This window comes from Antennarius striatus, chromosome 20, assembly GCF_040054535.1.
Source record: "Antennarius striatus isolate MH-2024 chromosome 20, ASM4005453v1, whole genome shotgun sequence".
NCBI lineage: Eukaryota > Metazoa > Chordata > Actinopteri > Lophiiformes > Antennariidae > Antennarius > Antennarius striatus.
This window is the reverse complement of record NC_090795.1, coordinates 15380722-15397255: the sequence shown is the minus strand read 5'-3', so window position 1 is coordinate 15397255 and position 16534 is coordinate 15380722. Positions and strand designations below refer to the sequence as shown.

The following is a 16534-nucleotide window of genomic DNA, read 5'->3' as shown; positions in this document are numbered from 1 at the left end:
TGAGGGGGTGTACAGGGCATTGGTGGCTGACTTCGTGGAATGGTGCCAACAGAACCAGCTCCAGCTAAACGTCTCCAAGACCAAGGAGAGGGTGCTGGATTTCCGGCGGGCACCTCCCTCTCCACAGCCAGTGATCATCGAGGGCAGTGAGGTGGAGGTGGTAGGAAACTATAAGTACCTGGGACTGCAGCTAGACAGCAGACTGGACTGGTCACTCAACTCTGACTGTGTGTACAAGAAGGGGCAGAGCAGAATGTACTTCCTGAGGAGGCTGGCCTCCTTCAACATCTGTCTCAAGCTCCTTCTCATGTTCTATCAGTCCGTAGTCTCCACTGTGTTATCATATGCCATTGTGCGTTGGGGTGGGGGGGCCAGGAAAAGAGATATGGACCGTCTTTACAGACTCATCCGTAGAGCGTGCTCAGAGGTTGGGCTGAGCCTGGACTCTGTGGATATGCTTCTGGAGAGCAGGACCATGTCTAAAGTTAAGGCTATCATTAACAACACCAGCACACCACCTTCTCCCAACAGAGAAGCACCTTCAGCGGCAGACTGCTGTCACACAGCACCTCCACAGAGAGGCTGAGGTCCTCCTTCGTGCCCCATGGGGTACGAAGGAGGTACAATGACTCTCTCAGGAGGAGCGGGGGAGAGGTGGCGAGGTCCGCACGCGGTTGAATGGATTTATTTTAATGTTATACTGTTTATATTTTAGTTATAGTTTAGTATGTAAGTCCTGTTAGTGCTGCTTGTGTCTGTTAGTGTAGTGTATGTCTTGTGGTATGTCCTGTGATGTCAATGTTTCTTTTTCTCCTGGTGTTTATCCAGTATTTATTTGTTATGTAATGCCTGAGCAGTGGATATGTACAATTTCCTCCGGGATTAATAAAGTATCTATCTATCTATCTATCTATCTATCTATCTATCTATCTATCTATCTAAGAACAATATAAATAAAGGTTGATTGATTGATTGATTGATTGATTGATTGATTGATTGATTGATTGATTGATTGATTGATTGATTGATTGATTGATTGATTGATTGATTGATTGATTGATTGATTTATTGATTGATCAAATTAAAATTACTTGTATTTTGTCACCCAAAAAACAAAAAATGTTCAAAGCACCACAAGCATTGCCTGATTTCAGAGAGAACTGATATTACACAGAAGCTAACAACTCAACTCTGAAGAGCATATACAATAATGGTACAGTCCATTTCATAATATTGAATACTGCTAAGGTGTTGTCAAACCCAGGTAAGAAAAAAATAATAATTGAGAGAGAATCCAAGATATACAGAACTGATATATTTTACCATTGCATTTAAATTGGAAAAAGGATGAAGAAAAAAAAGGAAAAAGGATGAATCTATGATGGAGATATTGAGTTTGGAATGTGGAAAGTCAGATCATTAAATTCAATATCTGTACATGGATATTTTATAAGTCGATAGAAGGTTAGGAGAAATACTAATGAAAACAGGCCCTCAGAAGCAGGCAGCACAGTGTGACGTGGATTGTTAGGTGAAGGGACTCAGAAATCCCTTCAGCAGTATTCTACTGCATGATATAAAATGCGAGGAACGGACTAAATCATCTATTGTTGTTAACAAGCTGTGAGTGTACTGAGGCTTGAAATGATCATGAAACCAATCGGGATGAAGCAGATAAGATGTTATTACGGACAGGGTTCAAAGAAACGTTCCTGTGGGATCAAAGTCTGCAGACGTATCCTAACACAGCTGTAACATTTAGAGCTACTTTTGAATGGGACGTGTCGTTACCGACTGTCTCTTAACAGAGAGGTACTGGACTAGTCTGAGTGATGCCTGAAAAGCACAGCTGGAATCACGGCATACTAAAACAGCAATGGTCTCACTGAGCAGTGAGGCTGAAGTTGTGTGTAAGAGCCAGCAATGTGACCGGCCGTATTAGGGCATCAGAGTGCTGAAGAAAAGCATCTTCTCACTGACAGCTTTGTGGCACAGCTGTCCTTTAAAGTGTCAACCATAAGCCTGTGCATAACTCATACAATACACACCCACACCCCTCCCGTCTTAAGCTGCTGATCCATAACACGGAATCTGCTGGACCCTATCCCAGCTGGCTATGGGGGAGAGGAGGGGTACACCCTGGATGAGTCCTTAGCTCATTGCAACGTTCACCTAGTTGAGGAACCCACAGAGACACACATAGAGACGCCCCAGGTGGAATCACATCCAGAACCCTCTTTCTATGAGGCAGTAGCGATACCCACTGCTTCTTGCGTGACATCAGTGAGTTAATGATTCAATTCCAATACATATTCTCATCTTTTTAAGAGACATTCCTCCCATTACTTTTGACTAATTGCCGTTTTGAAAGGGTCAGCCCACTGATTAATTCTCTTCTCTTCATAGTAAGGATCTCATATCACTTGAACACACATATATCTTAGTGAATATTTAATTGGTTATTAGTTCCCTGTTTCTAGGGTAAATCATTATTTATTTTAATAACATTGGTAACTTACTTAGTAAATAATTATTACTATTTTTAATACTTTTATATTGCTTTCATTGCAATTCCTTTCTTCTCAGCCAAAACATTGTATGCACTGTAGTATTATTAATTTTAATAATAAACTTAAACCTTTAATTGTTTACAATTATTTTGATAATCAAAGTTGATTAAAGTAAAATCAATTGAAGATTTTTTTAATACAACATACTTCAGAGGAAAAATGGCATCCATTGCCAGCAGACTCTAATGTGCCCCTTAAAGGACATTTTGAATCTTCTACTCTAGACATTTAGCAGGTAATGCTCTGAACTTTACACACCCAGCTGTGTGTTGGACAGCTGGTTGTCACATTCTCTTCAAAATTTAACGTTAATAGTGGATTAGATTTATATAACGCTTTTCTGGACACTCAAAGACACTTTACAGTGGATCTTTTCTTCATTCACTCCTCATTCATACTTGGTGATGGTAAACTACATGTGTAGTCACAGCTGCCCTGGGGCAGACTGACAGAAACGTGGCACCGAATCAGCACCGGAACAAACACACACATTCACACACAAGTGAGTCCCTCACTGGAAGCGGGGAAGGTAGTGTCTTGCCCAGGGACACAACGAGAGATGACTAGAGGAGTGGGATTTGAACCGCCAATCCGACAATCATTGGACGACTTACTCTACCACTGAGCCACTGCAGCCTCAATTTGTCTTAGTTGAAAAAACGTGTTTTCATTGACAGATCAAAAACTTTTGCTTGTACATGTCTTGCTCCTTTTTTTAATATGGAGACAGAAAATGTTTCTGTGGACACACAAGTAACTGAGGAGTCTCCACAGCAACAGTGTTTATGAAGTTACCTGCGATATTATGTCTAGCGTTAGTTTCATATAGAAGTAGATGTACTAAAGACTTGGAATTAGAGTTTTTACAATAACTAGTAGGATGTTGCATGTCAGTCAATCAGGGGCTAGAATAGCAAAAGTTGTTTTATTCATTTATTTTTTACTTAGGTACAGCCTGTCTAAATTTCCATCAAGGTTAATTGCAAAATAGGGAGAAACTCCAAAAAAATACATCAAAACAGAAAACCTACTTAACACAATTTCAAAAATATTAGCAAAATTCACCTTTTCTATGACTGCAGCCAAGACAGTGTGAGCAGGCTTCCTCTGTGTATCATAGAGCATTCCATGATAATATCACAAACAATGCGCTTTGGAATGTATTTGTAATTATACGTATCAAAAATTATTTTCTCACCTTCTACTTCATAATATAATGTTCTAGCCAATAAAAGCAAAATCAAACATAAAATACAAACATAAAAAGTAGAATCATACAGTGAGTATGACGTAAGCTCGGACCTGAACGCTGTCATTGTTAAAGAAAAATCAAACCAGGTGTTGTGAATATTATGCATATGATTTAAAAAAAAGTTAATAACGTGTATCTATAGGTGTTAAAATATGTGTTCAAGAAACATATTCTGGAGACGTTCAAGGATTCAGTAGATGATATTAATGCTAATGCTAATGCTAATGGAGCAGGTGCCTGGGAGTGGAGCATGACCAGTTTGAAGAGCATGAGACTCTCACACTGTTAAACATGGTCCTACCCACTGGAGCCATTATTGTCTTGAAATTCTGTCACATCCTACACTGAACATGTAGTTTCCATTCCATTTAAAAACTTTTTACATATACCATTATAATGCCATGCTAATTTTAAGGTTCACATACAGTATCATCAATTTGACTTACATATGAAATCACGTCCTAAGAGTTAATCATGAAGGTATGTTTTCCCTTGTGAAAAAACCTGTAACATTTATACAGTATATTCAATTTAAATGTATACATGTATAACTCACATGTGGTAATATTTACGTACACATTAACATTTTGATTGATGTGAATAAAGCCAATCACATGTGAAATTAATTTTCAATAAGTTGAAAACAGAATGACTTGTTTACATTTCCATGTTGACCTGATGTGATGTACCAGTATTTGTTAGAATAGTTTGCAAGAGGGCTTCAAAAACATTCACATTGTGTGCTTTATTAGGACATTTTCCTCACCAGCCATATAACTGGGCTTCTTATTTGTTACAATAAATACAATTTGCAAAAATAAGGAAGGAGGAAGCCTGGTTTTGGTCCTCTTGACATGCGCTTCATCATTGTCACAAGGGCAAAATACAGTATACTCTGCTTAAATGGAGAAATGAAATGCCAGAAACACATCCTGGGGATTAATGTATGAGAACTCCTTTTTCATAGATCATTAGCACCGTTTTATTCCACAAGACAAGCAACTGAATGTAGCAGCTTCACTCTATCCTGATCTACAAAGTATTAAGACCTTTGTTAAATTTAATTCAAATGAATGCTCTCATTCATGTAAAAAAATTCTCACTGCACCTCATTATTCTACTATCCCCTCTCAGAACATAAACTAGATGAAGACTAAAGGTAACACATTGAGAGCAACAACACTAATGAGGGAAGCAACAGATGTATACAACAATGCTTTGTTCCTAATAGTCAACACCCTGGTCGTCGTAGTGGGAGCTGTAATCGTGGTAACTTCCATGGTACTCGTTTTCCTGGAACTCGGCCTGATAGTCACTGTCGCTGATCTCTGAGACATTGGTGCCGGTGCCCTGACTTCCATTGGTATGGATGATTGGCTCTGTCGGGGGGGCACAGTACTTGGGGTCATAAACCTGCCGACCCAAACCGTACACACTCATACCTCTCTGAGATGCAACTTTATTAGTGCCCATCTGGAGGGAGATGACAGAGTTGTCCAATGGCTGCTGTACCAACTTCTGGTCAAAAATGTCTCTTCTGGTTCCTGGGGCTGACATACCAGCCTGCACAAAGCACAGCAGAACATTAACACAACGTCAACATACAGTCGTTAGATACAGGCATTTAAACAGCATTCACGGATTACCCATCATTAGTTACTAAAACCCAGTTTTGGGATGGATGTCATGCACCAATGAAAGTCAATAATGTGACGAACTAACAGGGACAGAAGAAATCACGACTATGTATCCATCCTTCTTCAACCACTTATCCGGGGCCAGGTCAGAGGAGCAACAGTCTCAGGAGGGATGCCCATTCTTCCGTCTCCCCAGAGAGGACGGAACATCTCACCATGGATGAGGCATCCAGAAGAGATGCCCGAGCCACTGCAATTGGCTTCACGTGAGGTAAAGGAGCAGCGGCTCTGCTCCGAGCTCTTCCCTGGTGACTGGGCTCCTAATCCTACCTCCAAGGGTGCGCTGAGCCATTCTACGGAGGAAACTCATTTCAGCCGCTTGTATTCTGGATCTTGTCCTTTCGGTCATGGCCCAAAGCTCATGACCATAGATGACAGTAGGAATGTAGATTGACCGGTTAATCGAGAGCCTTGTCTTACAACTCATTCTTTCTTCACCATGACAGTCCAACACGACTGCATCACAATCCGTCTGTCAATCTCATGTTCCATCCTTCCCTCACTTGTAAACAAGACACCAAGACTCTCCACCGACCTGAAGAGGGCACACAACCGTTTTCCGGTCGAGAAAAAGGTGGTGTGTCCTCCTTCGATCTGGCTGGGCTCAGACCAAAAGGATGACGTGGGCTTAACCTCTGGTGGAATCACCCGCCGAGGAAACTGTAGGGGATGGGTGGAGTGTGGATAGGGTGGCAGTCGTCAACATGAGGCTCGATGACCCAGTCCCCAGACAGAGTCTAGCTCTAGGGTATCTCGATTATGACTTCAATAAAATGGTATTGGCAATTGGATGTACTTGTAGAGTAGCAAATACTATGATCTGAACTGAGATGATCACCAACAAAAAACACTCACACTTTTTCACATCATTTAAGTCACATTTCCACTACCAGCTTTACTCAGGTCAGCTTTTGTACATGATGTATTTCTGTGTGTCTTGTTTCATAAAGTTGACAGCATGTCTTTAGGGAAGGTGATCGACGTGAGAACATGTCAGCATAATCTTCAATGTGGCATTCCTCTCACAAACCTCTTCTGATCCTCAATATAACAGCCGCAATAAAGATTGTTTCAATATGGAGGAATCGACTTCTATCTCTACATCAGCTGAATGGTAAGAAGAAGGTTAAAGCGACCAACATGTATGCACTGCCTCACTGCATCAGATACCTCACTGCATCTCATCCCAAACCATCATATGTGGGTTTAGGTCAGATGAGCCTGGAGACCAGGTCATCTAATGAAGCACTCCATTCTCTCCTGCTTGGTCAAATAGCCTTACACATCCCGGGGGTATGTTTGGGGTCTTTGTCCTTCTGAAAAATAAATGGGGGCCCAACAAAATGCAAACACGATGGGATGGCCTGTCTCTGCAGGATGCTGTGGTAGCCATGCTGATTCAGTGTACCTCCAGTTTTGAATAAATCCCTAACAGTGTCACCAGCAAAACACCCCCACGCCATCACACCACCTCGTCCATGCTGCAAGGTGGGAACCAGGCATGTAGAGACCATCCATTCAACTTTTCTGTTTCGCGCAAAGACACGGTGGGTGGATCCACAGAACAAAATTGGACTCATCAGATTTGGAGCCATTTTTTGCAGAGTTTGATGTTTTTTTGCGACTGCACTTGGAGATACATTCAAAGTTTTTTTGTTTTTTTTCTGACTGACTTTCTGTTCTTAAAGTAATGATGGGCTGCTGTTTCACTTTACATAGGCTATTGGCTGTCATGGTATGGACTCTGATTGTAGTCAAATAGGGCTATCAACTGTGTAACCAACATAACACAACTGATGATCCCAACCCCATGAAGAAGGCAAGAAGATTTACAAATTAATTTTGACAAGTCACATGTGTGACGTAGAAACCATTTCAGGTGAATACCTCATGAAACTCATTGATAATAAAGTACTATTCCCTAAGACTTGCCAGGAACAATAACAGGACATAATTTTCTACCGAACCGGTCAATTCTGATGACCGCCCTCAAGAGTCTGGCTCCACCCTCCAGAATCCGGCTCCGCCCTCCAGAGTTTGGGTCCTGTCCAGTTTCTTCCTCAATGAGGGAGTTTTTTCCTGCCGCTGTTGCTTATGCTTGCTCTGGAGGGTTCTGTTGAGTTTCTGTAAAAGCACTTTAAAATGTCTGTTGATGTGAGTAAGTGCTGTAAAAATAAAAGAACTCCGAACGACTCTTCCAACAACTTCATGCTGAAGTTGACTGTTTGACTCATGTTTAATGTATTTGATGATTCATGACTTGTTTTGTTCCCTGCTAGGGATACTGTAAATGAAATAAAAAGAGGAGGAGGCAGGAGGAGTTATTGTCAGTGTTAGAAAATGCTGTCATCGGAGAGACTGTTCCATGAATGCAGCAGTGCTGCTCGGTGGGGGTTGCAGCAGAAACGGGAACAACACGCGGTTGATTGTATCTGCGAATGCTCGTAAGTTGGATGTTGGTATCTCAAGGAGTACATGTAGACATGACATTTTTGTATCAAGATGACACAAATAATTTTCAGCAGGTAAAACCTATTTTTTAAGACATGATGGTACTGGTTTGCAGTTTCTTGATAAGTGCAGGCTAAATGATATAAAAGATCTATAAAACACCAGTTCCATATATCAGAGGAAAAAATGTGGTATCTGTTCATGTATGTGTGGAGAACATGGAATCGTGTCCTCAGACTACATCTTTTTTGTTGGGCATATTCAGGATTAATTTAGTTTTTGGCATGGGATTAAACACACAAAAATCTTAAATGAGCGCTGTTAAATTATGGTTTTAACCTGGCTGGCTCCTTTGTTGGTTCCCATTTGTAAACTGATGGTGCTCCGGTCGCGGGGTTTGTCAGTCTGAGTCTTTGGATCATACAGATGCCTTCTGGTTCCATAGGCGGTCATTCCTGCCTGACTTGCACACTTGTTAGTCCCCATCTGAGGACAAGAGACCAGAGAGAATCAACAAATACATTCATATATCAGCCCAATATAGGTTGTTTATTGTCTGTTGATGACTGCATTTCACATAAACCCACTGCGGTGAGTTATTATTACACTACAGCCATCCTGGCATCATTAACGATTAGGCCGGTCCGTGAAAATATTGTCTTGGATGAAACCGGTCCACGACACAAAAAAAAGTTGGGGACCACTGCTCTAAAGTACCAGTACCTACCATCATTAACAAACTCATGCATCTTGTTTCACAGACACAAAACATAATTATAAGTAATAATTCAAGTTAAAAGTATGAACAAAAGTACCAGAAAAAAACAAAAACAAGAGGAAAGACAGATTTAACAGGTGTTAAATCTGTCTTTCTGTCCATGGGGCAGAAGCATAAAAATAATTCCTTTAAAGGAATATCAAGTTACATCATCAGAACCTGAACCCTGCCTCCTTACAGGTAAGAATCATATTACTGTGGCTGATAATAATTACATGTGAACGAAAGGCGTAACCGCAACAAAAAGCCTCGCTGCCTGACGCCTTACGCCATATTGTTCACGTGATTCCTTCTGACAGATGTGCCGTGATTGGTTGGGCACTGTGATTGGCTGGGCGCTAGATTGACAGGTAATGGATGGAGTTAAAACGGGACACCGTGAGGTTTTCAAGTGAGCTTATTCAAATATATACAGTAGGTGGGGATATACTAGCAGGAACCTGTGGAAATTCCACAATAAAACAATAATATCAGGCTTCATAGTATTACAAACCAAGCGCACTCAACATAGTCCAAAATCAACGACTTTGTGTTGGCAAATCATGGATTGCGCTGGGCGGACATTGCGAAGTCGTAGATGAATGTTAGCATGCTAACTGGCGAAAGAAAGCTAACTAATGGTGAGATTGGGAATGGAGTTAACGTTAAAGGAAAAGGCACCTGTCAAAAGAGCAAGTGGAAAAGAAATTTTAGAGAAGTGATAGTTCTGTTAGCTGACTACATGAACAGAACTGTATGTAGTTACTTAAAGACCATTTTTGTCAAATGTCCAAGGAGCATTTTGAATACTACATCGACTGTCCCATTCCAAACGGAAACCATAGCTGGACAGACTGTTCATGCTAGCCAGATAGTTTCACTCAGAAATCATTGCCGTCTCGTTTCTCTGCTCAAAAACATGAAAATTGTTGGAACAGTTATGACACTCTAAAATTATGTTAACTGGGAAGTCCATGTATAGTTATTACTTCTCCTAACATAGCACATGCCTTACGTCATATTGTTCACGTGATTCTTACTGGCAGATGCGCCGTGGTTGGTTGGGCGTTTGATTGACCGGTAGTGGGTGGAGTTGGTGACAGCGTGAGACAAGTGAGCTTATTCAAATATATAAGTGGGGATATATATGTGTGTGTGTGTGTGTGTGTGTGTGTGTGTGTGTGTGTGTGTGTGTGTGTGTGTGTGTGTGTGTGTGTGTGCGTGTGTGTGTGTGCATGCTTTTGTTTGAAAAAAACCTAGAGTGTGCTGTCTTAATTTCCCTTCAGGGATCACAAGTGTAAAAATTAAATTAATAAAAAATCAAAGATAATACAGATTTAATCTTTACGACTAGCCTTACCCAATGAAAGAGATTCTACCCAATAAAATGACATGTGGCCGACCTACAGCAGATATCTGGCTTGCCAACCTCTGTCTTCATCAAACTGCAATTAATTTAACAAAAATTTCATTGGCTGTTGGTTCAGGTCCCATTAAATTAACTCCACTGATAATGTTGCGGGGCGGCTCAGTGGCGCAGTGGGCAGCACTGTCGCCACACAGCCAGGCGGTTCTTGGTTGTGCCCCAGTCTGTGTGGACTTTGCATGTTCTCCATGTGTCTGCGTGGGTTCTCCAGCTTCCTCTCACCTACAAAAACATGCACTTTGGGCAGATGGGTCGGCTTCAAATTGCCCGTAGATGTCAGTCTGTACTTGTTTGTCTCTGTGTGGCTCCACAGTGCACTGGCGTCGCACCTGGAGTATCTCCTGCCTCACGCTCCCAGTCACCTGGGATAGGCTTCACCATCACGCAACAGCGGATGAAACGGATATTAAAAACGACTGAATGAATGAATGATAATGTTGTTTTTTTTGTATTTTGAGTTTGTATAGAATGAAAGCATTCGTGAAACATTTTTGGTTCAATAGAAAAAGAGCTCCATTCTAGAAGGATCAAAACCTTTGCCCTGCTCTGGCCTCCAGTAGAGACTTTTACTTATTTTGACTGCCTCACCGCAGAAAACATAAAATTACCTGAGAATAATTCTCAATCTATGAATACCTTTAGCATTGCAGTGAATATATTTAAATTTGAAAATAAATCATTAGTCTAAAGATATCAGGTCTTCTGAACCACTCTATTCTATTAATGGCATTTTGCTATTTAGTATACATTTTATTTCTGATCTTCTATAAGTAAGTTATAGTTTAGGGCAGTTCATATTATTACCTGGAGTCCAATGACACACTGGCCAGCTTTGATCTTCTCATCATCAAAATGTCGAGCTTGTTTGTCTGCATATTTCACCCCAATGTCGTGTTTGGTGTCCATACCTTTTGTTTTAGCCTAACAGAGGGGACATGCTGGTGAGTTGATTGCTCTCCGTTAACAATGCAAAAGCATCTTCCTCAGCACATATTGACCCTCTGTAATGTTTGTTCACCTACCATGTTGGCCAATGCAAGCAGTGTAGTCTGGACCTGAGTCATGTTTCCATTCTCAAACAGGTCATTGGCCTCAAAAATATCATTGGACTTGAGGCCATAGGCCAGAAGAGCTTTGATAAAATTCCCATGGTTTTCCAGCTGCAGACAAAAACACAGCAAATTAAAGGGACAGGCTTTGGGACACAAGGAAACAAAATCAAAGTTAACAGAATGTGGTTGGTAAAAAGCAGTGAAAAGGTTCATGAGAGTCGACTGTCCAAAAACGATAAGACTGGTCTAAAAAGAAAAGAGTAGCTTAAGAAAAATTTTTTTTGACAGCTATGAGTAGCTTAGCTCAAAACATGTCTTACCATGTGCCAGTTCACTTGTGAAACATTGATCTTCTTCACTGAACCAGGTTGGAGCTTATTAATCAGTCTAAGAGAGCAAGAGAACACATGTCAGACCATAGAGCCATGTTTTAGTTTCATCATTACACATTACTACAAATTGTACAGAACAATCTATATTCACAAAATCACTCACACTCCAAGAACAGCTACCTGTACTGGGTTTCAGTAACTTTCTCAATGACACTTCAAAAGGTGGACTGCAGGCTGAAGACCAAACAACTGAACTCCCATTGACCTAAGGATTTGCCACTAAAACTGCCAGTTGAAAAGGCCACCGAGATGCATGGCTATGTAACAGGGCAATAAATGGTTCTGCTTCTTTACACAGTGTATATAGTATGTAGAAAACTAAATGAAAGCGATAGGACAAAATGAGTATATGAATATGACCCAGTTGTGACATTTCCTCATTACTTAATATTCCACAGTCAACTGTTTGCTGTATTATAACAAAATGGAAGTGGGAACAACAGCAAGTTAAAGCCGTTATAGCTGCAAAGGGTGGACTGATGTCATATTGAACCCTATGGATTAGAAATTGGATGTCTTTTACTCTTATATCAAGACAAGTTAGGGAATATTTTTGGCAATATAGTGTATAGGTCGCACCTGTCTATAAACCACAGGTGTCCAGGTGTTGTAATATGAGATATTCCAATTGAGTCAGAATATCTCACTGATTACAAACTAACGTGCAGCAGCTCTATTCCTACCTCAACAGCATGATCAATTGCCTTTGACTTAAAGGCTGCATTGTGCGGCTTCCTTCGCATGTTTTTCATCATAAGGGGTCTACATAATGTGCAAAATGTCTGTTCAAAACATAATCAAACTATGGCGGCATCTTCTTCGGAGCATTATCTCTTCATTACCCGTCTTTCTTATTCTTGGAATTCCTGCTGGACCACCACTGGAGGACATTAGTTTATAAAAAATCAATAGATTAGCCACATCTTGGTTTACGCTTCAGGGTTCAAGGTGTGTGTGGAAAAAGTAGCGGCTTATAGTCCGGAAATTATGGAACTCTCATTGGTTCCTTAACCCTGACATCCTTAACCCTGAGTTATCATACACACAGACACACAAAAACCAAAATAAAAACGAAACAAATTGAACGTATATTTTTCTTTGAACTAACCGAATGAAATATGTTAGTACTTAATGGTATATTGTTTGAATGATTTGGACATGGCGCTGTTTAGCAACCAGTCCAGCTAGATACAGTGTTTACTCAAACAAAGCTTCCCAATAAGTAACAATACATTTAACACACAAGCACATCACACAACTTACTCGCAGAGGATGACTCCATCTTTCAGGCCTTTTTGGAAGTTCTCTCCAACACACCTTCCAGTTACCTCCTCGACCCATGATCGAAGTTCCTCCTCCTTTTGAGGGTCATATTTCTGGGCAATCTGAAAGATAATAAAGTTATTTATTTGAAGGCGCCTTTTTGGGACTCAAGGATGCCGTACAGAGATTCACAATGTCCATTAAAAAAAGCAGCAATATAAATAGATAAAATCAATAGAATGTTTCTGAGTTGGGGTGATAATTAATTCTAGAGACGAATAGCAGAAATGCTGAATGGTCCGCTCCCCATGGTAGTGAGACGGGCGGAGGGGACAGACAGACATCAGGAGGAAGATGATCTAAGGGAGCGGTGAATCGAGGGGGTTTGTGTTATGATGCAGCCAGCTGAATTCTGGACCAGTTGGACTTTATGGAGGGATTTGTGAGGGAAACCAAAAAGGTGAGAATTACAGATATCCAGATGGAAAGTGACAAGACTTTCTAAGATAATGACAAACCAGATCATCAGGTATAGGCAATGGATGTCAAGAAGGCAGAAAGAGTGGATACTTAAAGTGAGAGTGGTAGGGTTGATGTTCTTTATATATGAAATGAGACATGGTGTTTTAGAGGTGGAGAGAGTGAGTTTCACAGTACATGAGAAAAGAACATGGTCAGTAATGGGGAGTTCATTGGCTGTAGGGTCAAGATGGGTGACACCAGAGCAGAATGTGTCCTTTGTAGTGTTTAGGAATAGTGGTATGTCGCTGACATCCAAAACTCTTCAAATGGGTAGTGAAGTCTTTGCTGAGAGGCAGAACGATGTTGTGGATTTTGAAATCAACAAGCTGTATTGTTTGGGAAGAGAGAGCAGAGATGGGTGAGGAAATAAACAAAATAATTTAAAAAGTCACTACTCGGTTGGGGGGGGGGGTACACCGCAGTAATGATGGTTGAAGTGGGACAAGACAACTTGCAGACAGTGGATTCAAATGAGCTGAAGGCAGAAATGGACACCGACGAGACTTTCTACTTCTCGCAGTAAATTAGGAGAGCTCCTCCCCGACTGGAGCCACAGGGTTGCCAGGTGTAAACAAACCCACTAGTACTGGACTCGTTCAACTGAGAGAAGTCGCCAGGCTGTTGCCATGTCTTGGTTAAACAGAGAAAGCCTAGGGTACTGTCTGTGATGAGGTCCTGGATGAGATGTCCCTTGCTTGTCATTGAGCAGATGTTGAGCGCAGTTAAGTGATGTGTGATCGCAGCTGGTGGTGGAGCTAGCAGATCGAGTCAGGCAGCCTGCTGCTGAATGTGAGGGAGGTGATGGACTGGAGATCTGCTGGGGTGGTACCAGGGTGTCATACGGTTGATGATGACATGTCTTGTACCGTGTTATAATGAATGTAAATTGTAAATTGTTTATAGTCATGTATACTATATGTTAATATGTATATCATGTTATGTATGCATATTTAATAGGTATAGTTCATATGTTACATATGTTAATATGTATGTATTTATTTTTATTTATCTGATCCATCATTCTCCCAGCTGGTGCACGATCACCTGTCTTTGCTTTTAGAAGAGTTTGAGCGGTACAGTCCCACCACAAAAGACCAATGGACTGCGGAAGCATGGATTCTTGACCCATTTGTCAACAAACACGGCGTATCGAGCCTGTCCATGCCGGAAGATCAAGTGCTGGACATTGCAAATGATGGTGGCCTTAAAAGTATGTTTCAGACAACGTCTGTGATAAGGTTCTGGATTAAAATCAAGACAGAATATCCAGAGATCGCCCAAAAAGCATTGAAAACACTGCTTCCATTTCCGATCTCCTATCCCCGTCCACACGTAGCCGAGTCTTTTTGAAAACGCATCTTTAGTCCTCTGGTTAGGCCTTTTGTCCACACGAAAACACATATGCGGGACGAAAAAGGAGGTTTTTGAAAACGCTGGCCAAAGTGAAGTTTTTTGAAAACGCCGCATTGTTATGTGGACGGCTATAACCGAAGCTTTTTCTGTCTGGGTGCATCTCCATGTGACAAAAACTGCTGTGTTGTCATGTGTGTTACCCGTGTTTACACATACAAACAGAATGAATGTCATTAAAACAGTGTTAGTTGTAACAATTGTCCGGTCCTTTTTATTCATCTTGTTGTTTCAAGCCCAAATGCAGCTGCTGCACATTGAGTAAAGACGAAAGTTGGCAATTTTGGGTCCCGCTGCCAGCTGGTCGGAGAACTCTGTGACGGAGGTCGTCCTCCAGGTGGAGCGTCGTGAATTTCCACGTGTCCTGGTCCTCAATTCTGTCGTTAATGGGGTTGTTACGGAGTTGTTCTGCTTAAAAACGTGTTGATCAACACACTTATGCGGTTATAAGAGGAAGTATATTTTTTTGAAAACAATTTTATGTGGACGTGAATTTTTTTCTATGCGGAGTGAAAGATGTATTTTCGAAAAGACCCGGCAACGTGTGGACGAGGCCTAAATGCTTTTTCAAGCAGAGATAACTGACAACAACAACAACTACAACAAAACAACGGAAAGCAGAGGACATCCCTGTAACTGTAGCTCTGATCCAGTCTGGAAGCTATCGGTGGTCCAGTCCCAACCAAGAACCAGCTCTACTAGAGAAGTCCCTGCTCATCAGGTCAGGTGACCCATAGGTGGTTCAGGAAAGGTCCACTGTGGGCCTGTCCACGGTGGACTGTCCACTGTGGGCCTGTCCACTGTGGACTGTCCACTGTGGACTGTCCACGGTGGACTGTCCACTGTGGACTGTCCACTGTGGACTGTCCACTGTGGACTGTCCACTGTGGACTGTCCACTGTGGACTGTCCACTGTGGACTGTCCACTGTGGACTGTCCACTGTGGACTGTCCTATCAGGCTCCATGAGTCTTGGACAGGTTCGCCTAACAAAGTGCTCAGAAACATGTCAGATACTGTTTCACGTGTAACTCTATACACAAAGGAAGTCACGCCGGCTACAAACCAACAGTTCATGTCTGAGCAGGAGCTGCTTTCACCGGGTCGGAGCCGAGACGTTCAGCTCGTCCAGAACCAGCAGCAGATGCTCGGACGCGGACTCGTTCCCATCCTGAATGACGCGGACGGGGATGAAGCAGCGGGGTGTGCTGTGGTTTGTTGGAAGCTAGACCCCGATCACCCGGGATGTGGGCCTCTTCACTGCAAACGCACATTCCTGTGCGCCGTCTGTCCCGAACGGAAACTTCTCGTTGAAAGTTTCGAATAAATCAGAACAGCACTGTTCGTGACGACCCGACTGGACAGAACTCCACAAGTTTACATTTCAGGACGAGGAGACATGAAAAAATGAACTTTTCTCCACAATCCAGACCAAACCAGCTCTGGATTCCGTATTCTCTCTCAGGGACGTCAGTAATGGAATAAAACGTTAAATAAATAAATAAAAAAGAGCACACTTACTTTACTCCGCACTTCAGCGGTCAGTCCGTAACTCGGCCCCTTGTTAAACTGGCTCATTGTAGCTGTTTGTGTCACAAACCTGAAGAAATGGGGTCGGACGCAGCGGAAAAAGTGCAGCGGTCGAACCAGTTTAGACCCTCCTCACTGCGTGGAGTCACCTCGTGACGTGGGCAGAGCGGCCAATCACCGGCCCACGGCCCCGCTTCACCGCTGTCCCGACTC

The 16534-nt window shown here is 41.9% G+C and overlaps 1 protein-coding gene across 1 annotated transcript; it reads right to left on the bottom strand.

The window, feature by feature from the left end:
* Positions 1–3490: 3490 nt before the first annotated feature.
* cnn3a (calponin 3, acidic a) lies at positions 3491–16474 on the bottom strand. The gene is made up of 7 exons (XM_068304291.1): positions 16313–16474; positions 12861–12982; positions 11526–11592; positions 11176–11313; positions 10958–11074; positions 8310–8456; positions 3491–5385 (listed from the first exon to the last, which is right to left on the bottom strand). The coding sequence occupies exons 1-7, from the start codon at positions 16367–16369 to the stop codon at positions 5047–5049; spliced, it is 987 nt and encodes a 328-aa protein (XP_068160392.1). The 5' UTR covers positions 16370–16474; the 3' UTR covers positions 3491–5046.
* Positions 16475–16534: the final 60 nt, after the last annotated feature.